We start from the raw sequence: 26422 nt of genomic DNA on the forward strand, positions 1-26422 counted from the left end.
TTTTTCATTTTTCTGCATTATTTCATTCAATTGATCAGTTTTTCATTTAAGGTTAACTTTTTTTTTTTTTTATTAATTTCCAAAAAAAAAAAAAGAACAAAATATAAAGGAAAAAAAAAATCATTTTACCTGTTTACAAGCCCAGTGAGCAGTACCTAAAGGAAAGATGGCCCAGATAAACCCAGAAAGTTTATACCTTCTGCTGTCAAGTGTCCACTTATATGCCAACTGTTCCTGAGAAACTTAACCAAATTGTACATCCATATACATTTAGTAAAGATATCCAGTAATAAAAGTGACTATGAATAGCCAAATCAAGAAGTGCTCAGAGTGCAAGAAGCATTCTGAAATACATCATTCCCACTTCTGGGCAGGATGTGCGACTCCAACAGGCTAGGTCAGAAAATTAAACAAACACACAGAGGCTATATTTTAAAGAGTTTTATTTCTGTAGGAAAAATGCCAAATATATTCTTACAGACACTCTTTTCATTTTAAACTAGCATTTGCAAACACAAAATATCACAAGCACACACGCTGAAGTATTAAAAACAGAAAAGGAGAGTAAAAGGTGCACATCACTCAGAGAGATCATAATGCAAATTACTACTCCAGCAAATTAACAGCTAGCAAAAAATGACTTGTGTTAGATTCACAATATCAGCATTAGCTTGTGTTTGATGGGATTTCTCCATCTGTAACACTGATGTCCACATAGCTGGATTTGTTTCTCCCTTTTCAGTGCATAGCAGAAGAGCATTAATGGATACTAATAAATGGAGGGTATCTACAGCTATATGAATTTTAATCCCTAAAGTCTCTCACACAACTGGCATTCATTTAAGCCACAATAAGATTGGATCACGTTGGTTAAGAGTTTAAGCTTAGCAGTTCTTTTTTTCTGGATCATATTTGTCTCTCCCATACCCTCTTTGAAGGAGCCATGCAGACACTGGTCCCTTATGCCAATGCAACATTCAGTGTTGCTGCTGGACATTCTCATTTACAATCTGCATGGCTGCTGAAAAGCAAGCTCAGGCATTTAGCCAGTCACAGCCTGCTCTCCACAGCAGCTTCAATTAGATATTTAAGCTTTATAGCTCCAATAAACTTGGGTTAAAAAAATTCCTTACTGCTCTATATTCAGTAACTAGACTAATCAATCATATTCACTGCTCAACCCACTCTGACTTGTGATTTCCAAAAGCTCCACTCTAACATGAGTCAAACAACATACTGAAATTGCTCGCTTCCAGATACTTGAGATCAATAACTGAATTTTATGGTTCATAGCGTATTTTTTTGAAAAGATTTTTCTTAGTCAAAGAGTGAAACATACAGTACTTTTAAGAAAATTACAGTTCCAATAAAGTAATGGATTTCCAAATCTAACAAAAAATAGACTAAAAGAAAAATCTTCCATTCTATTCTCCTCCAAGACTTTACGTTTCATGCTTTATTTTGTAATGTCAATTAAACAGAAATGGGTCATGCTGTGTTTGGAATCAGATGATGAAAGATCAGCTTTAGGTGATCTATGTCTAAATCTTTTGTCTGTCAGGTGACTTGTGAAAATTTGTTTGAACCCCTGGAAAAATGTAGAAGTTTGCACAGAATGTAGATAAATCTAGTTGGTTGTGGAGCAGTGTTAGAAAGTTTAGTCCTGGAGGTGGCTTCACTTCTAAAGCTTTATTCTTGAGTACTATGACCTATGTAATGGTTCAGTAAGAAAGGAAGAAGCAGAGAAATCATTACAATACTTGAACCATTACATGGTAATAGATCAAGGAAGAAACATTAAACTACTAATATAACTGAGCACTCAGGCCATGACATGTGATCTTCTCAGCTTCAATTCCAGTATGGTAACATTTATTCATAATCCTATATCTAATCCTAAAAGTTAGTCATTCTCATTTGAGTTAAAATATGGGACATGTTATGCATTTGACACATGATACTTAAAAACAGATCTGTAATATCTAATTCTACATGGTTCTATTTAGCCATCCTGCCATGAAAGAAAAATCTAATAAAAAATTCCAGTAGATACCAAAGCAACTTAGCACATCTGCCTACTTACATAGACTAAAGTTCAATGCTTCAAGACCTACTGCAAAAAAGGGGTGAAGGCAGGAGAACCACATACATGAAACTGACTTGGTTTTGTAATCACAGTCTGCTGCATTGGTCTCTGAATCGATAAGGCACTGATCAAAGCCCTCCTTAGAAAAAAAACTGTTGGCTCTAAGTTATGGGCTGGGGATAAGCTGGCCTTGGGGTTTGCTCTAATACTAGATGCTCTATGTTGGTATAGGTGTAGAATTTCTGTTTTGATCCTAGTGCCTTGCTGCAACCCCTTCCCCCCACTTTTTAGAGAAAAAAGTGAATAGATGTATAAAGATGTTGTAAAGGCCAAAACTGGAAAATATAAGCTGTCTGTGAAAAGATTAAAAATGTCTGTGCTTGCTACTCCAGATTCAAAGAGGGAAAATCTGAAAACAAAATCAGGGAACCAAAGGAATATCACCAGTTGTTAGCATAGTCATCTAGGTTTGGACCTGTGCTTTTATTTTTGAACTTGAGACATAAGTAGTCTATTTCTCCTTCAAAAAGTGATATAACCTGAATACATAAAGCACTGACTTACTGTGACAATTTTCATGTCGACAATGGTCAATGTCTCCCATTCAAAGAGGAAAAGAATGTTCTTCTAATAATTAAACTGCAGCAGAATGTGCTTTGAAACATGGTAAGAAGACCAGTGTTCAAGGTTTTTCTAAAGATAATGGGATCAACCTTACATAAGCAGCATGCTTTCTACTGGCTACTTTAATGTGCTTTTTTTTCTGCTGTATTTCCAAGCAGTAAGTCCTGAGTGGAAAAGCTATCAAATTACAGTATTCAACAAAAGACCCTAAATTGGGTCAATTTTTAAGATGCTCTCCTGGATTTATTGCATCATTCCTAGTGACCTGGAGTGGCCACTACTGGAGACAGGATGCTGAGCTCAATGGATTTTTGGTCTAACCTAACAGCACATCTTAAGTTCTTGTCTTATTTTGGCCTCTTGTCTCTTCAGATAAAGGGACAAGGCAAATTATGTACAGCATATATAAATGTAAGTTGTTTATGCAGCAATTCTGTGGCTGTTCTATAGTAGGTAAACACATCACATTCAATATCAAAGATGAAAGGTCCCAACTAGAGAACAGGTTTTCCTAGCAATACAATACAAAGACCCCCTTTTAAGTATCGATTTTGTAAACGCCTACACTTTTTAAACATGAAGCCCTACATGTTTCTCTGTACGCAGATTATAGAGGCATTTTCTGTAGAATTTTTCTTTATTCTCTTTGCATCCTTTTTATATTTTGGTATCACTCACTGAGAATATCTTTAAAATTAAACTTTGCAGCAAGCATATACCAGATGTTTTCAAATTACAGTTCTCTTAAAACACTATTTAAAGAAGTAACACCCAAGGCAGTATTAAATACAAGAAGGATGCAAGTAGTTACAAGATGCAGAATCAAAAATGTGCCTCTTTAGCTTAAACAAAACTCTAATTACATATTTTACAGAAAGCAGTTTGTGAAAAAGATGCCCCATGTGCAGGTAACAACTCCAGTGTAACTTGGCTCAGTTTCTTGCAAAAGTAAATGGAGACCATTGTGAGAATATTTATTTAGCCCTGCAACTACAGATGCAAAAGGTGTTCCTGTTTCAATTTTAAGAGCACAGCAGAGAAGGCTCAAGACTCCCAATATACATTTCGTTTTCTACAAAAACAGATGAGATCACAGCCAAATCTAATGCACCTCATAGTAGTTTAAAGTAGATAAGACTAGTCTGAGACCAACAATATTTTTCCTTTGATAATTTGATTGACAAACTAAAAAAAAACTATATTAGCTAAGTGAAGGAAACAATGTTTAGCACCTAGTAGGATACTAAATCCTTAAATTAAGCAATATATAACAAGCCTGATTTATTAAAACTTTTCCCATAGATACAAAGACTTGAGTTGTCAGATAATGATAGTAAATAAATGGGCAGTCAGTCCACTATATATTAATTAGTAGGGTTTGTTGTTAAATTTCTGAAAGGTCATCTATTTTATATATTTTCAATCTATGCTGTACCAAAATGCTGTCCCAGTGCAAACAAACAAAAGTGTTTGTGAAAACCTCTTTCGCTGTTTGTCTGCTGTACAAGCATTCCCTGAAGGTAATGTGAGTTATTAGTGAAAATAAAATGTTTCTATAAATTTTTATTTCTGTTTCCATTCTGGATGTAATGACATACAAAAGGAATTTATATGCTGGATCAGTTTTGTGAATTAGGTCCTCTGCTGGTGGTATGAAACACTTTTTTCAGTGCTGCACAATATAGCATATAATCTACACAGACTATATCTATTTAGCAAGCTACATATATTTTAGTTTCCTGGTTTCAAACAGCTACCACTGATAGAAAAAGGTAGCTGAATACAAATCAGTGATTACCATTTTCAACTCATAATGCAGACTGGTGTAAGCTACTGTGTATGCCTCACATATAGATTGGATTATTTCCTGTGAAGTCATATGTAGACAAACCACCAGAAAGGTTCCTGGATAATCTTTTTATGCTACATTTACTTCTTTATGCAGCTGTTTCTGTTCTGTAGTGTTACTTCCTCATGTAGGGAGGCAGTGGGGAAAGCAATCTCTGAAAACTAAGATATTCTCACACAAAATGCAAAACTAACTTTGGAATTTTCATTGTTTGAAAATAACCTTTTTCCCTAGTTTACTATAGAGAGTGTGCACAACCCTGAAATTAGCCCCTCTGGTTTAAAAGGAGTTATAGTAATATATTTACAATTTGAAACTTAGAAATATATGTTTTATTTTACAGGAAGCTGCAAGGACATCCATTTTGCAACCCACTTTTTCTTAAAGCAATCTGTGACCCCTGAGCGTCACTAGATATAGATGAACTAAAATATATCACTCACAGAAATGATGTTTTCCTCCTATCCCAGTTGCAATACTTGCCGTTTGTTTGAATTTGTCAGTTGGATAAGATTTAGAATTTATATTTTTTGATTTTTTGTTTTCAAAGTGGAAAAGAGGACTGATGTCATACAATATGTTGTATCTACACAGTCTGATCACGCACAAAGGATTCTCATAATGTCTGTACAAGCGGACGTGGCAGGGAATGGCACAGCAAAGTGGTACAAATGTCTAACTCTAGAATAGATATGAGAAGGAACACTGCAAATGGATTGTTGACTTGAGACCTAAAGTACTACTGTGAAAAATGTTATCCCATAATGAAATTCAGTCTTGTCTGTATTTTATTATTTGATAAAATGTTCTAACTCAGATTCTGCCCAAATATGTTAATTTATAGGATTTAGGGCAAATCCAAGATTATACAAATTTTCTCTGCCTGGTATGTTGGGTGTAATACGCATTGACCACCTATTCTATATGTTTTGTAAACTATGACCACATACAAGTCCAAACAAAAATATATTTCATAATAAAGTGCATGGGAAATGAGAAGGTATTTTTAAAAATTTATATTTATACAAATTTTCTTGCACGTATTGCACTTTTTTTTAATATGAGCTATGAAGTCACTGTAGGAGAGGTGTGCTGACCTATAATATTTAACAGAATCCAATTATAAGATTTTCATATAAGGTAAATGGACTCCTACTCCACTTATTAATCTTTCATAATTCCCTTCTGAATTCTCTGCACTTGAGTTAACCTATTACCGATAACTCAGGGATTAATAACTTTGAAACATAAAAGGTGCTAGGAGCAGGTTCAAGTTGTTCTCTTGTGTGGGATGGAAGTAGTGATCCCTATAACGTTTGTGGTACATTAATTACTGCAAAGTTTAGGGATTAATCTGAAATGTTCTAGCAGTAGAATGAACCAAACATCATCTCTGTTAAATTCCTTATAAAGTCAAACCTAATGATGCTGAGATTGGCTTCCAGTAATGTGTCTCTGTTAAAGGAATTTGGATACAGGCCTTCAACATGAATTGGAAAATAAAATTCCACAGGGTTATTTAACCACAACACTTTTAAAACCAACAAAAACAGTTAAAAACAAATATTTCAGAAAAGAAATAAAATACATTAACTACTTAGATATGAAATGCAAAATAATAAACTAACAATGTGCAAGACAAGTGTACATATTAATACTGATGGCTGTGTAGATGGCGTTGTGGCTATACACTCAACATGGGACTTGGAAAATGTGCGAACCAGAAAAAACCCCCAAATCCCCAAGAACATGCAATCAATTCTGCAAGGGAAAAACAAATTCTCCAAAGGAATTTCAACCAGGTCAGAAATGACCAGGGAGCAAAATCCACCCCAAGAGGATGGTGATCCAACATCAAATCAAAAAACAATGTTTTCAAGCCATTATACACACATATGTAAGCTACTGTGTATGCCTCACACAGAATGGATCTCTCCCTCTAAAGTCACATGTCGACAAACCCCCAGAAATATCCATTGATGGCTACATTTACATCTTTATGCAGCTGTTTCTGTTCTGTAGTGCTACTGCCTCATGTAGTGAAGCAAGGGGGAAGCACTCTCTGAAAACTAAGATATTCTCACACAAAATGCAAAACTAACTTTGGGTTGTGACTTGGAAGAGACTTTGTTCCAGGAAATTATATGTATTTTCTCCTAGTTTATTACAGGGTGTGCACACAACCCTGAAGTCAGCTCCTTTTTGGCTGGAAGTTGCAACATATGCAATAATTGAAACTGAAACATATTGTATGAGAATATGCAAGGATGACATTTTGCAACCTACCCTTTTTTTTTTTTTTTTAAACATCTGTGACCATCGTGTGTTACTAGAAAGCATGGATTCCTGCTCAGTCTTCTCTTTAGTAAGAATGAAATTAAATATGCAGAAAAGTACCTCCAAATATGAAAACTAGAAATTAGAGACATTATAATAAGCATTCACAAAATCAGATTTTTTTTAACCTTTACAATATTCTTACATAACTTCTCAAATACAAATGTTAAATGCCCACAGAGCAGAAGACTATGTTATCCAGTAATTATTTTCAGGTGTAAACACAACTATGGGATTCAAAGTTGTGAAATGCATATCCTCTAAAATAGTGTTTCTCAACTCAGTTCTCAGGGGACACCTAGCCAGTCAGGTTTTCAGGATATCCACAATGAATATGCATGAGATAGATTTGCATACACAGATTTATATGTGCTAACTCCATTGTATACAAATCTATATCATGCACATTCATTACAGATATCCTGAAAACATGACTGGCTAGATATTTCCTGAGGCTGAGAACCCCATCTCTAAATCACAGAAAAGACCTCAAAATATATCTATACATTTCTATGAAATCATACAGTGACTCTTCTGGTATACGTCTCCACATCACTTTAGTGACTTTAAAGTGCAAAATAAAACACAAATAGCTTTTGTACGTTGTAAAACAAGAGCCAATTAAGAACAGACAGGCGTTTCTTATCTGGGGCTTCATATAGTTCTCTGGAAGTTATTTTGGTAAGGGAGAATTATCACTCTTAAGCAAGCAGGAAAGTTTTGATAGGTCAGTTTTTAACACTTTTCTCTATGAGAACCTACTTTTCTATCTATATGCTGGCTGTGATCTCTTTCCTGCTGTATTCAAAAGATCAAAAGGGAGAGAAGAGTAGAATTTGTATTTTTAAATTTTTTTTTACAGAACTTATTTTGAGGAGAGTAACACAGCTTGGGATCATATATCTTGTACAATTTCTGACATTTTAAAAACCATTTATACTGAACCATGGAAAAACTGAAGCAACTCCTGGCATTATTCTTCCCAGAACGAATAAAGGCAAGTAATTTATACATTGACATTTGAGATACTCCAATTCCCAACTGACCCTTCAGGAAAAGCTATGGGCATACTGGAAAGAAACCAAAAAGGAATACATATCCTCCCACCAAGAAAAAAAAAAAAAAAATCTCATCTCATCCACAGACAACTATAACGAACATTTTTTTCTTTCAAATGTCTCAGATAAGAAGTATACAGTGGTGTACACATCTTAAGGATGATTTCTCGTTGGTCAAAAAAGCCCGTAACAATCTGGACTAAGAAACTGGCACTTGAAGTCTTGCTCTGTAGCTAAAGTTTCTCTTTAAGAAGGGTTGTTTTTCACTTCCCTAAAAAAAATTACTATGTTTACTGTGCTTCCTGTGGAAAGGATAAGTAGGTTAGAAAGCAGTGCATGTTAACAGTGATGACTGGGGAGTTGTGCCCATGGGTGTACATATGCCCATGAAGAGGTGGTAACTGGGCTAACCTGAACATATGATAGGTGTGCAACAATAACCATGCTAGCCAGGCACCTTAACTCATTCAAGGCAGCAGACATGATTCTATTGGATTTTGAGACAAAAGATGATGTACAGATCAGGTACAGTACAGCTTTTGGCAGACACCATTCTCAGCATTATATTTTCTGTTTACCTCAATAGTCCAAAATAAGGCTGATTTTTAAAAAATCAGATTTGGACAATATGAACATTTTGGGCTCTTTCCAAAGTTTGATACCTTTTCTAAAAGCAAATCTCCTGCACTTTCATAATGAGGGCTTTATATCAATCTTTTCCTTGAGCATAACAAATATCTTAGCTCTGACCTCAGTCAAAGTCTATTGAACCCAGTTGTCAAATTGTATTTTATGATGGTCACCAGCAGATCTAACTTTCAGGATAACCAAAATATGTAGAATGCTTGTACACTACAGCCCCTCTATATGAATGTCATAAATATTCACTGTGGATATCCTGAAAAATCAGTCCTGTTGTGTCCTTCGAGGATCAAAGTTTGACATTTCAGATCTTAAGTAGCAACCCCATCCCCTTCCACTCCCCTTCCTCAAAAAAGAAAAATGCATAAACTAATTCCACCTAACATACATTATACTGTAGATTCCAACAGAGAAAAACAAAACATATCACTTGAGTGCATTTATGTATGTAAATACTTGGACATTCTGCAGTGTGCAGGAGTTAATGTTCCCCATTCATTACACTTCTGTTTTTGCAGATCTAGTGCTTCTTTCCTCATACTTTTATACAGTTCTCCTATTCACAGTTCAGGATAATCTGTGCCTGTTGCATGCTTATGAAGAGAACTGCTGGCAGATTTCAGATCTACTCTCTCCTCTACCCAATACAATCCCAATCCCACAACATGAATGTAGCCTCAATCTGGCTCTCAAGTAAACCACTTTAAGAAACATGGTTTCATTTTTTGTAACAGAATCTAAAAGGGTTTCCCAAACGTTAGTAGAAAGTTAAAAAGAAACATGCTAACTACAATCTATTTATGCCATACATGGCACCGCCAAAGTTTTTCCCCACGCACACTATTTGGTGTTGCACATTGGTTCTCTTTTCACACTTAAGGCAGTGGTTTCCACAGTTGATTCAGTAAGTATTAAAAGAAGTGAGGTCCATGGCAGGTTGGGCCAAAGCTCCGAAGGTATTCAGGAGTGCATCACCAATGATGAAATTCCTTGCCCCTGAACAGTTAGTGCTTTTATTTTTCCCATTTGCATTTATTCAGTATAAGATTCAATAGACTGAGCTGGTGCTGGACTCTGTTCTGGCACTGGATTGATTTTGCTGGCACTCTCATCAGGTTTTTTCACCACAATGAGATCCATTCCTTCAAACTGGTATCTTTGTTTAGATGTTTTGAATCAGACTTTTACTCAAAAGTCATCAGGTTAGCAGGAACCTGAAGATAAAAGAAATATGTTAGATGTAATTTTTTTTTTTTTTTAATCAACAGCATTCAAAATTTTCTTTTCAGTCTTTGTTTCTATTGATACTAGCAAGTTGTGGCTAGCTCTGAAAAACTTTTACAGGAGTCAGATGTTTCCAATTTTATTTTAGATGCTGGGTAAAATGACTACAATATGAAATCAAGTAATATTGTTTGTCCAGACTTAAAAATATAGTATTCAGTCACATTTTATGGTACATATAGTGAAATATTCTATTCACAGGAAAACTCTTCTCGAAATCTTACCATATTACTTCCTATAAAAGCTATTCCTATTACAACTATGCTATCTGGTCCCAAGTTTGCTTCTGTACAAAATCTACTGCTGGTTTATATTTAAATGCTTTAAACAAATAAATCTGTTGTTTTAGTGCAGTGAAACAGTCTGCTATCTTTCCAGAGGTCAAGTGCACAATTGTGCACAGTAAAAGAGGTTCTGGCGCATTAAATGTGCCTGCCCCTAAAGGAGCTTAATTTCACAATGTCTTAAATCGATTTTGCACCAAGCCTACTGCTACTACTAGCCAGATCTAAACAAATTGGGCAATGGAAGCTTGAGGCAGTAAATGGGATGGCAGATGGAAGATATAAATTAAAACCTTTGAATTTAAATATTGTCCCCTTTTCATGCATGCCTTTCTTTTGTGTGGTCTTTGCTTTCTTTCTTCACATTCAAATCATAAAATGTCATCACAGTTATAGTTCATGGTTGTTCATTAACAAATATATTACATAAAGTGAAAGAAATATTATCAAGCTATTTTCTAAGCTGGCGGTAATATCTGAAGTCAGGGACCATTTTAGGAATTACAGGCAGCCTAGGTCACTTGAGACATTCAAGAGACTCCCAGTCTGTCTGCCTTTTCCCTCCTTATCCCCTGCTATATCTCTTGGGCCACCAAAGCAAACCAGCTGTCCCTGGATAGCTCTGGAGTGCTACCAAAGCCATAAGCTGGAACATAAAGCAGCAGACAGCATGTAGTTTTGCCTTACAAAGTATGCAATGCAGGGGTAGGAAAGGAGCAGGAGCAGCAGTGGGATAATGAATACAGCTCCTCTAACATCCTTCATGATGCTTTTGTTGATTCCTCTAGCTCTGACACTATTCTGGAGCTATCTTGCAGTGGCTGGTGGTGTTCTGAGGCTTTCATGGTAAGGTGAGATGAGGGTGAAGGGCTGAAGGAGCCAGAGAAGCAGTGATGGGTTCTTGGAGTCAGACAGAAAAGGGAAGATTGGGGCCTAGAGAAGGAGAGAGTAGAGCTATAAGAGATATGGTGTCAGAAGCAGCAGTGGAGATACAAAAGTTTGGAGTACATGAGAGATACCAGCAAGAGACATGAGAAAGGGGAAAGACATGTGGAAAAGTGAAATGTATACAAATGAGGAAAAGAAGACCAGAGACAGGAGATAAAGGGCATAGCAACAACGTAAATATAGAAAGGAGAATCAGAAAAGCAAAGTTTCTTATTTGTAAAAGGTGTTATCCTAGGACAGCAGAGTTGCTTACTGTAACAGGTGTTCTCACAGGACAGCAGGATGTTAGTCCTCACATATGGGTGACATCATCAGGATGGAGCCCAATCACGGAATACTTTTGTCAAAGTTTCTAGAACTTTGACTGACACCTACTGGACATGCCCAGCATGGCACTAACCCTGCATCCAGCTGGGGCCTCCCTTCAGTCTCATGTATAATAAAAAAAGCGTGTGAAAAATAAAACAACAAATTGCAAGCGTACCCAACTCCGTGGGGTGGCGGGTGGGTTTCGTGAGGACTAACATCCTGCTGTCCTGTGAGAACACCTGTTACAGGTAAGCAAATCTGCTTTCTCACAGGTCATGCAGGATGGTAGTCCTCACATATGGGTGAATAACAAGCTGAGGATGCCCGCGCATATACCAAAAACACCCAAAGACCTGCAACAGGCACAACAACAGGGGCGATTTTTGGAGAATGGGCAGCCTGAAATTCCCAGCAGGCCGTGGTAGGAAGTTGGGTATTAAGCTGAGAACAAATTGCACAGAACTAGCCAAAAAGAGAATCTTGTGTGCCAGCTTTACCAAGGCAATAGTGGGCTGCGAAGGTAAGGGGAGAACTCCAAGTAGTAGCCCTGCGGATGTCAGCAAGAGGCACAGACCAAAGGTTTGCTACCGATGTTGCCATTGCTCGAATGGAGTGCGCTTTAACCCGTCCCTGTAGTGGAAGGCCTGCTTGTTGGTAGCAGAAGGAAATACAGTCCGCCAACCAGGAGGACAGGGTCTGCTTCCCTTCCAGGATACCCAGTTTAATTTTATCAAAAGAGACAAATAGATGGGTGGACTTCCTATGGCCTGCAGTGCGTTCCAAAGGCTAACGCACGTTTGCAGTCCAAGGAATGCAGAGCCCGCTCACCTGGATGTGAGTGGGGTTTCAGAAAGAAAGTAGGCAAAACTATAGATTGATTTAAATGGAACTCAGAGACTACCTTCGGCAGAAATTTAGGATGAGTGCAGAGGACCACCTGATCATGAAGAAATTGTGTAAGGGGGGTATGTTACCAGCACCTGTAGCTCACTGATCCTGCGGGCAGACGTCAAAACTAAAAGGAAAAGTACTTTCCAAGTAAGATGTCGTAACTCGCAGGAATGCAGAGGCTCAAACTGAGGTTTCATGAGTCTCGTTAAAACCAAATTAAGGTCCCAAGCAGGGGCCGGGGGTCGGAGAGGGGGCTTGAGGTGAAGTAAGCCCTTCTTGAAGCGTACTACTAAGGGTTGTGTCGAAATAGAGACATCCCCTCTACCCCGATGGAAGGCAGCCACCGCACTGACATGTACTCTAATGGAGGAAGTTTGTAAACTCGACTCAGAGAGGTGCCAGAGGTAGTCTAAAAACTGAGTTTTGGGGCAGGTAAAAGGGTCTAACACCTTTGAAGTGCACCACAATGAAAATCTTTTCCATTTAGAATGGTAAGATTTTCTAGTAGAAGGCTTTCGTGAAGCTAGCAGGACCTGGGATACAGAGTCCGAAAGATTGAGAGGCTACAAGATTAGCCTTTCAACATCCAAGCCATCAGTGACAAGGCCTGAAGGTTGGGATGGCGCAACTGTCCGCTCTTCTGAGATATCAGGGATGGATCTGTGCCTAGTCAAATTTGCGGACGCACTGAGAGATCGTGAAGGATGGGGAACCATACCTGTCGTGGCCAGTAGGGGCTATTAGAATGATTAGACCCCTGTCTTTGCGTAGCTTCACAAGAGTCTTGCTGATGAGAGGAAGTAGTGGGTAGGCATAGAGGAGGCCCGTCGCCCAGGAAAGGGAAAAAGCGTCCCATGGTGGAGTTTTGTGACTGCGATGTAGGGAGCAGAAGTTCTCTACCTTGTGATTGTGAACCGACGCAAAGAGGTCGATGTTCACCCACTTCTGAAATATCCAGTCGCCACTGCAGGATTGAGGGACCACTCGTGGGGCTGAAACATTCGACTGAGTTTGTCTGCTAGAACATTGTCCACACCCGTCAGGTAGGTCGCTCTCAGTAGCATGGCATGAGAGAGAGCTAAGGCCCAAATCTGTGCTACTTCCTGACCTAGGAGGTAGGAACCGGTCCCTCCCTGCTTGTTGATGTACCACATTGCTACCTGATTGTTCGTTTGGATCAGGATTGTTATGTTTGATAAGCAATCCTTGAAGGCACAAAGGGCATATCTGATCGCACGGAGCTCCAGAAAGTTTATTTGATGTCGTGCCTCTTCTGCTGACCAGGTTCTCTGAGTCTGTAGGTGGATGACATGTGCTCCCCAACCTAGAGTGGAAGCATCGGTCGTAAGGATTATCTGAGGTTCTGGATCTTGAAACGGCAGGCTCTTGAGCAGGTGGGACTCTTGAATCCACCACGCCAGTGAGAGACGAAGCTGCCTGGTGACATGGACAATGCTGGACATTGAATGATGTGCCTGTGACCACTGGGATTTTAATGTCCACTGCGTTACTCTCATGGCAAGTCGAGCCATTGGGGTAACATGGACCGAGGACGCCACATGTCCCAGCAAGATGAGGACATGATGAGCAATCGTAGTTCGATGAGATTGTACAGTGCGTGCCAGCCCCGCCAGCGTATGAGCTCGGTCCCTGGGAAGAAACACCTTTGCTTGGATAGTGTCGAGATCCGCTCCAATAAAGGAGAGGACTTGAGATGGTGACAGATGGGACTTCTGATAATTGATTAGAAATCCCAAGGATAGTAGGAGCCGCACAGTAAGATGGAGGGAGTGAAGAACTGCCTCCGGTGATTGAGCACTCAGTAACCAGTCATCTAGATAAGGATATATGTGAGTGCCTAGGCTTCTTAAGTATGCGGCTACTACTGCCAGGCATTTCGTGAAGACACGAGGGGTCGAATCTAGGCCAAATAGAAGTACTCGGTACTGGAAGTATCGGTTTCCAACACGGAACCAGAGGTACTTTCTGTGAGACGGAGTAATTGCTATGTGCATGTACGCGTCTTTGAGATCTATAGAGCAAAGCCAATCCCCCCGTTGGAGAAGCGGTAGTAAGGAGCCTAAGGTTACCATCTGAAACTTCTCTTTCCGAAGATGTTTGTTTAGGGCATGAACGTCTAATATGGGGCGAATGCCTCCCATCTTTTTTGGTATTAAGAAGTATCGGGAGTAGAAGCCATGTCCCCTTTGCAAAGGAGGAACTGGCTCTCTGGCATTGGCTTGCAGGAGGGAAGCTATTTCCTCTTGCAAGAGATGAGCATGATCAGAGGAAGTCCACCTCGGCCCGAGGTGGAGAGTCCGACGGTATGGAGAGGAAGTTTCGATGGTAACCTTGAGCTACGACAGACAGGACCCAGCGGTCCATGGTGATGCTTATCCACTTGGTGGCAAAGTCAGCTGCTGACCGGTAGAGATGGCAGAGGGGGAATATGACAGTCGCTCTCTAGTGGAGAGTCAAAACCCCGAGGCGGGACCAGGCTGAGCCGGTGGCTGTGTCTTCTGAGATCTGGGTTGTCATGGTGGAGGCTTCTGGAAAGGTCTAGATGGACGAGACTGTGCTGGTGGAGGAAAGTACCTTTGGGCTTTGTAAGCCAGTCTCTTCGCCTCTCTCCTAAATGGCCGTTTAGAAGAGGCAGAAAAATCAGCATGAGCAGCGGAGAGCTGTTGGAGCGTTTCATTATGGTCCTTCAGCTGTGCTACCATTTCCTGGATCTTTTCTCCAAAGAGATTATCCCTAGTACAGGGGAGATCTGCCAAACGATCTTGGACTTCCGACCTGACTTCATGCTTACCTGCATTGAAGCCTTTTTTGATAATGGAATTCAGTTGATCTTTAAGTTACTCTGGGAGAGATTCCCCAAATTCTTGCAACTGCTTGAAAAGATTTCTGTTGTATTGGGTCATATACAACTGATACGCCGCAATACGAGAGATGAGCATAGAGCCATGGAAAACTCTGCGCCCAAAAGCATCCAGGAATTTTTGCTCCTTCCCGGGAGGTGCTGAAGAATGAGGTTTTGGACATTTAGCCTCTTCTGGGCGGACTCCACCATCACTGAATGATGCGCCAACTGTATTTTTTGGAAACCAGGAGACGGCTGCACCAAATAAGTCGCATCCGTCTTGCGGTTAACAGGAGGGACTGTCCCGGGATGTTCCCAGTTGCGCTGCAGAAGATCCAGTAGAATGTCATGTACTGGAACTGACATTATTTCTTTTGGTGGATCCAGAAATTGAAGGACCTTCAGCATTTTATGCCTGGAGTCTTCTTCAGTTCGTATGTGAATGGAATAGTCTCTGCCATCTGCCTTATGAAATGAATAAAGGAGTGGTCCTTCAGTGGAGACTTATGCCTCTCCTCAGGTGGCGAAGGCTCCGATGGAACATCAACAGAATCCTGGGAATCTGAAGAATCATCTGTCCATGGATTATAAGGCTGATCTCCAGCATCCAACGGTGGTCCAGGCGGTAAAGAAGGACCTCCCCCGGCTGGAGGAGGCCTTGGCACAGAAGGTATTGGTGCTGGCATCGATGGCCTTGGGCCCGGCATCGGTGAGGGACGAAAAGGCATCGATGGCATCGGTGACTTCGCCAGGCGCCTCGGTGCACTCACTCCAGAAGGTCCCGGAACTGGCTCCGGCATTGATGACCCCACCTCATCCGAGGAGAGAGGAATGGGCGTCAAAGGAGCAATCGGAATCAGTGATTTCGCCAGTGCTATCGGCAGGGCACCGATGAGGACGTCCAGCTTGTTGAGGAGAGGAACAAGCACTGGTGGCATCGGTGCCGGCATCGGTGCCGGCGTCAATGGCCTCGGAAGGCTCTGGATGGCCTGTACCACCGCCTCTTGCACCATCCGGTGCAATTCCTCACGGAGCTAAGACTTTGTACAGTAGAATAAGATAGAGTACCATTTTCCACCTCAGAGACATGGTAGCAGATAGAGTATGAATTTTTGAATGCAAGATAAGTCTTATGTTATATAATTAAGAGATCAATCATAGTCTAGCCATGAATTACTGTATCATGGAAGATCCAAAAGACTAGGCTTGTGCTACTATATGACCAGAAGCTGGATATCAAGTATCAAAATGAGAACAATTAAAAAACACCACCTTCTGCATGTTACCCCTACTATACACTGTGAATGAAAACTTATGTAAGACTTGTGTTAAGACTGGCAGGAATGCTAACTTATTTTATTTGGCTCTTACTATCTTTTCTATGGCAGTAAGTCTGATGCACAATGAATGAGAAGCACAGTTGCATTAGCAAATACTTAGTCTAGAGTCCATTGTTGTTTTTAATTATGATTACTAAAATGAAGAAAAAAAGTGGTTTTAATATTTTCCAAACTCTACAGAAACAATAATCCTGGTTTGGTTACTGTAGAAGGTCTGTGTTAACCATTAATGTCTCTTAACATGCACAGATGTGACCGTGACCATTCCTGTTTCTTCTTCCCTCCCCAATCCACAAGTAGAACAAAATAATCATAGCATGCTGGTTGGGAAAAACAGCTGTATCCTTAAAAAAAACAAACAACAATATGCAAACACTAATTCCGAGCCAATATCCCACAGTTGTTTCAGATGGTCTGACATACACAGACCAACAAACTTTTTATCCTATATGTATCTCAGATGGCCTATTGTAAATGGATGTCGAATAATGTATATGAGTGGTTATATGATGAGGTATCCCTCATATTAATGAAATTATTGCTAAAACAGAAGGTAGTGCAGTTTCTGAAATCCAATGGATTACAAAATGCAAGGCAATGTGGTTTTACCAGAGGTAGGTCTTGTCAGAGGATGCTGATCAGTTTCTTTGACTGGATGATCAGATATTTGGATTGGGGAGAGAACTAGATATAGTATTTTTGGATTTCAGTAAAGTCTTTGATATGGTTCAGCAGAAATGACTTATAAACTGAGCGCTCTTAGCATGCGCCTTAAAGAGACTGCCTGGATTAGAAACTGGTTGAATAGGAGGGGAGAAAGAGTAGTGGTAAATGGAGTTCATGCTGAGGAGTAAGGTGTTACTAATGGTATGCAGCAATAATTGGTTCTTGGACATTTCTTTTCAACCTTTTCATAATTGATATTGTGAAAGAATGGTTGTGAAAGGTTTGTCTTTTTGCAGAAGATACCGAAATCGCAAACAAGGTAGACAGTTAGGAAGGCACAGAAAACATGAGGAGGGATCCAGTGAAGCTTGAGGAATGAGCTAGAATCTGGAGGTTAAGATTTAATACTAAAAAACTGCAGTCATATTTGAATTTCAAAAACCTAAAGGAATGGAACAGTATTTGGGGGTGGGGGGGAGGAGGGGATGAAATTCTTCAAAACACAAAAGAAAGAGTGGGATCTGGCGGTGATTGTATCTAATGATCTTAAGGTGGTCAAACAGGTGGATAAGGAAATGGCAAAAGCCAGAAAGATTCTTAGCTATGTAGGGAAAGCAGTTGCTTACCTATAACAGGTGTTTTCCTAGGACAGTAAGATGTTAGTCTTCACACATGGGTGACATCATCAGATGGAGCTCCGCACGGAAAACTTTTGTCAAAGTTTCTAGAAACTTTGACTGGCACACTGAGCATGCCCAACATGCCACTATCCACACATCCACATGGGGTCCCGCTTCAGTCTCGTAACAGAATTACAAAAAAATAAAACAAACATAGGAGAAACCCAACACTGCAGGGTGGCAGGTGGGTTTTGTGAGGACTAACATCCTGCTGGCCAAAGCTGCTGTTGTGTTAGCCATCCCTGTCCAAATAGTAATGGGCAGCGAACATACGGAGAGAATTCCACGTCGCAGTATTGCAGATCTTGGCTATGGGAACCGCTCAGAAGTGGACCACCGAAGCCACCATGGCTCTAATAGAGTGAGCCTTGACATGGCCTCCAAGCTGAAGGCCCACCTGCACATAGCAGAAGGAAATACAATCTGCCAGCTAGTTTGACAGTGCTTGGTAACCGCAATTTCCAAGTCTCCACCACCTAGGACCCTTTACTGTGAAGGAAATATAGTCTCATTTATTCTAACTGTACCAGTGAATCCATTCACTGTGAAGGAATTATAGCCATTCATGTTTTGTTCTGTACCGGCCTATCCATTCTATAATCTCTTATTCGCTCTGGAGACCTTTCTTGGGTTAGCAGAATATCAAATAAGAATATTTGCAAAAAATAGTAACAGGCTTCAGAATTTAGGTGGCCAGCAAATTGTCACAGTGTAAATCAACATCCAAGTTGCTACCACATGACTCCATTTTATATGTTTGTTCTTATGTTTCTTATTATATTTGTTTTAATTGTTCTATTAATTTGGTGTCTGAGTGTTTATAAGATATACATTTCTTTGGGAAATTTATTGTAATCTGTAGATCTTCCCGCAGGGAGGGCAATACATGACACAAGATGCCCAGGTACATTTTGGGGCAATTTACAACTACAAACAGTAACTAATTATCCTATAATACAGCAGTTCTCAACCAGTGTGTCGCCAAGCACACGGAGGTCTGTTGCCACACTTCCCGGTCCCATGCTGACACAGCTGCCCCCCCTGCACCCACGAAACAGGAACTCACCCTCTGCTCGAGCTTAAAATACTGATAGCCCGGGCGGAATGCAGCAGGAGAGCTGGAATCAGCGGCACCAGCATGGTCTCTTCTTCCCGCGGCCCGGAAGAGGAAGTATGATGCAGCGGTTGCACGCATAGGAAGAAGAGACCATGCTAGTGCATGCATCATTGGCCCGAAGAAGAGCAGCACAGCGTGGAGCAATAGAAGAGCAACGTCAGCCCCTGTGGCGGATGGGAGTACTTTCTCGAGGCTGCGAGGGCTGGAAATGGAGGAGGCTGCTGCTAAGGCTGGAAGTGGAGGAGGCTGTCGCTAGTTTGGTGGGGGGAGAGAGTGAGTGAGCAAGCATATGTGTTTGAGATCCTGTGTGTGTATGACAGCATGTATGTGAGTGATTGAAAACCTATTTGTGTGAAAGAGAGCATGTGTGATTGACAGCCTGTGTGTGATTGAGATCCTTTGTGTGTGAGAGAGATAGCATGAATGTGTGTATGATTGAGAACCTGTATGTGTGAGAGAGATCATGTGTATGTATGATTAAGAGCCTGTGTGTATAATGAGAGAAAGTGTGTGTGTCTGTGTGTGATTGAGAACTGGTGTAGGTGAGAGAGCATGCGAGTATGTGATTGAGAGCCTGTGTGAGAGAAAGAGAGAGCATATGTGTAAGTTTATGAATGAGAGTCTGTGTGTGAGAGAAAGAGACAGCATTATTGTGTGTGTGATTGAAAGCCTGTAAGTGTGAAAAGACAGACAGTATGTGTGTAAATGTGTGACTAAGAGCCTACATAAGTGAGAGAGAAAAAGCACGTGTATATGTGCGTGATTGAGAGCCAGTGTGAGAGAGCTTGTATGTAACAGAGAGAGGAGAAAGTTGCAAGCAAACCATCCCTCCTTCTGCGAATTCAAAACAATCTCATGGCATCTGGATATCAAACGTTCCCAGGTATAGAGCAAAGCATTTTTTTATCCTTATTTTTCATTATTGGGTCTTTGTGTGTACTATTTTGAAATATTTTATTGACATTTTAGATATGAGTTTTTAATATTGGATATTCCATTCATCAGCTGTTTTGAAATAATCTGTTCTTTTTATTATGGTTTTACTGCTATTGATTTTATATTTCTTGATTTGTTTTATAAGGACTGGTGATGTTTCTCTTTTTCCTTTGTTATACTGCATACAGTCTCTCTAGCTTGTTGCGGTTTTCAGTTCAGTTTTTGTCTGCATGTTTCTAGTTATGCTTTATGGTCTCTCTATTCTTTGTTAGGTGAGGGTCTGCACAAGTGACTGAGGTGAGGTACTCTGCTGACATGTAGTTACTGTGTAGGGCTCTATAGCAGCTTGGCTTGGTCCATTTTCCTAGTAAGAGGTGTATTGGTGTCTTAAGGTTGGTGTAATATTTTTAGTGTTGCCTTTTCTTAGATAAGTTTGAGTGCTGGAAATTGGTGTTTTGGAATGGGATGTTTACTATTTATGCAATTTCTGTTCAGAGTACTTATCTTTCCCTTGTGTCATTCTTGACTATAAAAATAATACTGTACCTTTTTTTTTTTTTTTAATTTCCACCGGGAACTGTAATGAGCAGTGTCTCACACATGTGAGCATGGTCTGTCGGGTGTATTATGATGGGAAAAAGGTTGAGAACCACTGCTATAATACACTGGTGCATATCCTGATATATGGATCACTTTCTCAGTTGAGAGGTATAAAACAACTTGAAATTGGGAATTGCAGAAGACTGAAAAAATTATAAACCTATTCCCTTCAAAAAAGGACATTTTTCCAAATGGGAAGAGAGGACCCTTTAAATGAAAATCATGCATTAAAATGAAGTGTCAAAAACTTGCCTGTTGTGAAATGGATCAACATATGTCATATGTAATATTTTCTCAGAGCTCAAAATAGAATATTTCTTCTCCATTTTTTAAACTCCCTAATACAATTCAAAGGTCTGGTTTGTGGTGGCTTATACTTTAAAAACCAAATAAGCAATTATTTACCAATAGCTTTTAATCCCAGTTAACAGTAATGGAACAAGTTTCTGCTTTTCTACTAGTAAAGCATGTCATGATTCCCACCTGTTGTCTGTTGCTTTGGCAGGCTGCACTCAGATGTTTAAACCACAGCATCGCATTCATTCGGTTTCCAGCTTGAAACTTATATGAATTTCCTGTAAAATAAAAAAAAGTAAGAAAAGTGAAAACGCGAAAATACAAAAAAGGCAAGCAGTTAATTTAAAGTCAACACAGATACGCTCAAGCCAAAAGTAAAACCAAGCTAGGGTTTGGAGAATTTTGCTCTCTAAGGTGTAATGTACAGGTAACCCCAAAAGTGGCTGCATAAAAAATAATTTTTAATGCAGCTTCCTATTTAAATATGCAAATACCATATTTATTTATTTTTTATTACTGCAATACTTACAAAGGGATGTTTATTGAACATTTTTACTGCATTTATCATATAACAAGACCATTACAATTTATGAAAATGAATAAAATAAAGATAACTATGACAATGTCAGTTAAATTCTTTGACAAAATAAACATATTGGTATTCAATAATGACACTAATCTTTGGACTATCATCAAACCTTTCTCCATAATGACATTTGTATAGAAATCTACCTAACCCCATAAGCTTCAATTTGTAGAATTGTAATGTGCATTATTCCCATCCATACCCTATGATTTAAAAATAGTGTCACAAGGATAACAAGCTATATGAATCCGGAAAATATACATATTTACTTCAAAAGTTCAGTATTTTAAACAGGTGACCTCCCTCACCTCCCAACCTTAGGATAAATTTGAGGTATACCACCTCTATAAAGTTGTAACAAATTTACCTTGGCCACACTGCAGAAGTAAGAACATAAGTTTTGCATTGCTTGGTTTGAGCAAAGGTCTATCAAGCCCAGCATCCTGTCTCCAACAGTGGCTAATCTGTTGTGGAGTGGATTGCAAGCTGGTTGACTGACAGGAGATAGCGTGTAATGGTAAATGGAACTTACTCAAGAGAGAACAGTGTTAAGTGGAGTGCCACAAGGATCGTTTTTGGGACCAGTTCTGTTCAATATCTTTGAAAGCGACATTGCAGAAGGGATAAAAGGTAAAGTTAGTCTATTTGTGGATGACACTAAGATCTGTAACAGAGTGCACATGCCTGAAGGAATAGAGAGAATGAAAAGTGATTTAAGAAAACTTGAAGAATGGTCAAAGGTTTGGCAGCTGAGATTTAATACCAATAAGTGCAGAGTCATGCATTTGGGGTTCGGAAATCCAAAAGAGCTGTATGTGATGGGGAATGAAAGACTAATGTGCATAGACTGGGAGAGGGACCTTGGAGTGATAGTGTCTGGTGATCTGAAGGTGGCGAAGCAAAGTGAAAGGCAATAGCTAAAGCCAGAAGAATGCTGGGCTGCATAGAGAGAGGAATAACCAGTAAGAAAAAGGAGGTGATAATGTCCTTGTACAGGTCTTTGAAGCCTCACGTGGAGTACTGTGTTCAACGCTGTGCCCGTATCTCAAAAAGGATAAAGACATGATAGAGGCAGTCCAAAGAAGAGAGGTGAGAGGTCAGCATTGGAAGACTTATGAGGAGAAGCTGAAGGATCTGAATATGTATACTCTGGAAGAAAGGAGGTGCAGGAGAGATATGATACAGACATTCTGAAAGGTTTTAATGATGCACAATCATCAAACCTTTTTCGTTGGAAAGAAATCAATAGAACTAGGGGTCATGACATGAAACTCCAGGGAGGACGACTCAGAACCAATGTCAGGAAATATTTTTTCACAGAAAGGGTAGTCAATGACCTTCTGGAAGAGGTGGTGAAGATGAAAACAGAGAAGGAATTCGAAGCGGTATGGGATAAACACTGTGGATCCCTAAAGGCTAGAGGGTGGAAATAAGGAAAAGAGTGCATGGGGGTAACAGAGGGTAACTTGCTGGTGTGGCAATTGCTACCCTTAATAAATAAGCCTTGATACTGTTAATGCAATTCCATCATTGCTCTCTGCTTCAACGACAGTGAGAAAAGGGGAATTAGATTCAGACAGCAACCAAAGAGGGCCCCGACTTTTATGGTTTGGGGAACAAATAAACATGGGGGTAACTTGCTGATGCGGCGCTTACTACCCTTAATCACTATGGCTGATAACTGTTGATGCAACTCCAACATTGCTCTCTGCTTTCCTGACGGTTAAGAGAAACTGGATTCAAACAGCATCCAAGAGCCCTGATAAGCATGGGGATAACCTGCACAGTGCAGCAGATACTAGCAAAAGCTTGCTGGGCAGACTGGGTGGATCATTTGGTCCTTTTCTGTCGCCATTTCTATGTTTCTATATTAACATCAGGAAATATGTCTTCACAGAGAGGGTGGTGGATGTCTGGAATACCCATCCAGAGGAGGTAGTGAACAGGAAAACAGTAAATTTAAAAAAAGGCATCGGGTAAATACTGTGTATCCCTAAAGGCTAGAGGTGGAAATGAAGTAAAGGATGCATGGGGGTAACTTACATGGAGCAGCAGCTACGTCCCTTATCAGAAGGCATGGGGATTAGTACCTTTAACCTTAGATTTCATCATTTTGATACAACTGAACATCACTCTCTGCTTTAATGTCAGAGGGGAAAAAAGTGGAATAGGATTCAGATGACAGCAAAATGCTGGGCCAAGACATTAGGAAAAAAGCACAGGACTGCTTCTGCGGTGAAGTCCAAACGCAAAGCACGTTCAAGCGGCTTCAACTATTTTATTGGTGTTTGGGAAATTTTTAAATTTTTAATGTGTTTTTAATGATTGGATATTCTTGTCAGCTGTTTTGAAATATTTATTCATTTTGTAAGTATGGTTTTACTATCACGATGTTTTATATTTCTTGATTTTATAATTTGTTTCTCTTTTCAATTGTTGCACTGCATACAGTCTAGCTTGTTGGGGTTTCCAGTTCAGTTTTTATCTGCATGTTTATGGTCTCTTTATTGTAAGGATCAGATAATGATGAACCCTTAGTGCCGAGGGGTGATTGTGCAGCCTAGCAGGGGAACTCACTAGGCCTATCCTGTCAACTGGCAGAGGTGTTCCATGGCAGGACTGACTGGACTTTCGCCTGTACCAGCTTCCTTCCTTGCAGGTTGAGCCCTTGGGTTTTGGTGGCTGGCAGGTGGGAGCCTAGGGCGGTGGCAAGAACAAGAATTCAAAAGCCAGGCGGACATCAGGGTAGGCAGCATACAAGCACCATTAGGCAGGCCAGAGGGCAGGGCAGGCAGCAGACAACAAGAATCAGTAGGCAGGCCAGAGGTCAGGACAGGCAGCAGGCAAGAATAGTCAAAGTCTAGAACTGAGATCAGAATCCAGGAAGCCAGGCCGAGGGAGGGAAAGACAAGACAAGACAGTATAATACAAGACTGAGGAATGGCAGAGATAGGAACAGGACCGGCCAAGGCAATAACAAGGCAAGGCAGGGACTCAGGAACAAGGCAGGAGAGGAATGTAGAACACAGAACAAGAAGGAACACAGGCACATCAGGAGACCTGTTGCTGAGTGAGGAAATACTGAGGGATCTGAGTATATATATGCCAGGAGGCTGAAGTCAGAAGGCTCCACTCTGGATCCTCCCACCATTGTAAGCATATTGCGCGCACGCCTATGGGGAGGCTGGTCACAGCAGCATGGCTGCCAGATCTGGCAGTATTCCTGCCACATTGAGACTAGGTGAGTGCTGTGAATCCTAACATATATTCTGTGTTCTGCATGTGTGACTGAGATGAGGTATTTTGATAGCACGTAGTTTCTGCATAGAGGTCTACAGCAGTTTGGCTTGATCTCTTCACAATGGGAGGAGTACTGGAATGTAATATTTGCAGAATTGCTTTTTTTCATAGGTAGGTTTGATACTGTTAGAATGCTGGCAGTTCGCGCTGATTTGATATGAGAGGTGTACTATATTGTAATTCAGTTTTTTCAGAGGATTTATAGTTAATTTGTTTTCAGCATCAAATTAAAGACAGCACAATTTAAATGTCTACAATACTGTAACCCAGTGATTGTATGTAAGTGGCTATGTGTTGTGCTATGCTGTGTCTGGTCCAGACAGCTGTTAAGACATTAAGAAGAGATCCAACAGTGAACGGTGTGGTTGATTGATGCATGCATATTTCCATAACATTGGGAAAAATGAACAATGCACACATAATACACCCGTGCACACACAATTAATGGAATACATGTATCTAGGCAGATTATGCTCCATCATTCTCATGTTGTTTCATGTTGAATCATGAGTGCATCACTCATCATTGAGGGCCCTATTAGTTCTGTTGATCGGTTAAGACTGTTCACTGCCACTGTCCCGAGGATGCTAGAAGGAACAGGGGGACGAGAGAGAGGAGGCTGTTTCAGTGTTAGTGATGGCAAATTTATGCAAATGAGGGGAGGATCAAGTGATCAAATTCATCTCTCCCCAGTCCTCAGGTGGAAAACTGGATGACCTTGGGGGTCAGAGGGAGGGGTGGGGAAGAAAGGAAAAATCTAGGGGCCCTTGCCCTAGATCTTTGACGTACCTAGCAACACCTTTGCCTTTATCTGCATACTTACACCTTTCAAAAAATTCTAAAATAGTTAACAGTTTTAGCAAGACTTCTCTTTGCTAAAATCATGTTGATCAATCATGTTGATCAATCAACACTCTTCCCCATTAAACCATGTCTGTCTGTCTATATGGCCAGGAATTTTATTTATTTATATTTAGCTCACACCTTTACAGTAGTAGCTCAAGGTGAGTTACATTCAGTTACCTTAGGCATTTCCCCACACTAGAGGGCTAACAATCTAAGGGGTTCATTTACTATGCCAAGATATTTTATCATGGGAGGGGCAAAATATCACAGTGAAGTGTTCCTGCAGTTTTTGTGGTATCCCCACAATATTTTTTCTCATGGAAAAATTCTACGAGAAAATGTATTGTGGAGATAAGAGACATATTTGTGTGATGACAGCTCCCTTTGCCCAGGGCCACCACAGTCTTAAAGGGCAGGCAGTGGCCTAAAACAGCCTCTCTTATTTTTATTTTTAAAAATTTTTTATTTATCTGATTTTCAAATTTACAAAAACAAAATATTTTTGTATAGAAACAAAGGAGTTGCATATAAGAAATGTATTATACAATATCAAATCACAACAATTATCAAACTTACTCCTCTTATTACTGTGGTAACAAATTGGGGGGGGAAAAAAAGGAAATACAAAGAGGGAGTTATACCAGGAAACAACCCAATTATTTGCTGACTTGAAATACCATATTAATATTATCATGCACGGATTAACTGGTAGGGGGTTGACCTCGAACTCAAAAACAGGCTAAGCTGCTCAGGATTATAGAAAACAAAGGTATTTCCAGAGCATTTTATTAACACACTTTGTGGTAACGCAACATGAAACTAGCGCCCTTTGCAATTGCTTCCGGGCTCATATCCAAAAACTTTTTTTTTCGCAACTAT

The 26422-nt window shown here is 40.1% G+C and overlaps 1 protein-coding gene across 3 annotated transcripts in view; it reads right to left on the reverse strand.

Annotated features, from left to right (window-relative positions):
• Positions 1–426: 426 nt before the first annotated feature.
• The window catches only part of RALGPS2 (Ral GEF with PH domain and SH3 binding motif 2), a 785699-nt gene continuing 759703 nt past the window's right edge, over positions 427–26422 (reverse strand). For all 3 annotated transcript variants that reach the window (XM_029618595.1, XM_029618592.1, XM_029618597.1), the window contains 2 exons: positions 20998–21089; positions 427–9810 (listed from right to left, as the gene is read on the reverse strand). In XM_029618595.1, coding sequence (XP_029474455.1) covers positions 9781–9810; positions 20998–21089 — 122 coding nt within the window. In that variant the 3' untranslated portion in view covers positions 427–9780. The remainder of the gene's footprint in view (positions 9811–20997; positions 21090–26422) is intronic.

The sequence above is a fragment of the Rhinatrema bivittatum genome, chromosome 10 (genome assembly GCF_901001135.1).
Source record: "Rhinatrema bivittatum chromosome 10, aRhiBiv1.1, whole genome shotgun sequence".
In the NCBI taxonomy this organism is placed as follows: domain Eukaryota; kingdom Metazoa; phylum Chordata; class Amphibia; order Gymnophiona; family Rhinatrematidae; genus Rhinatrema; species Rhinatrema bivittatum.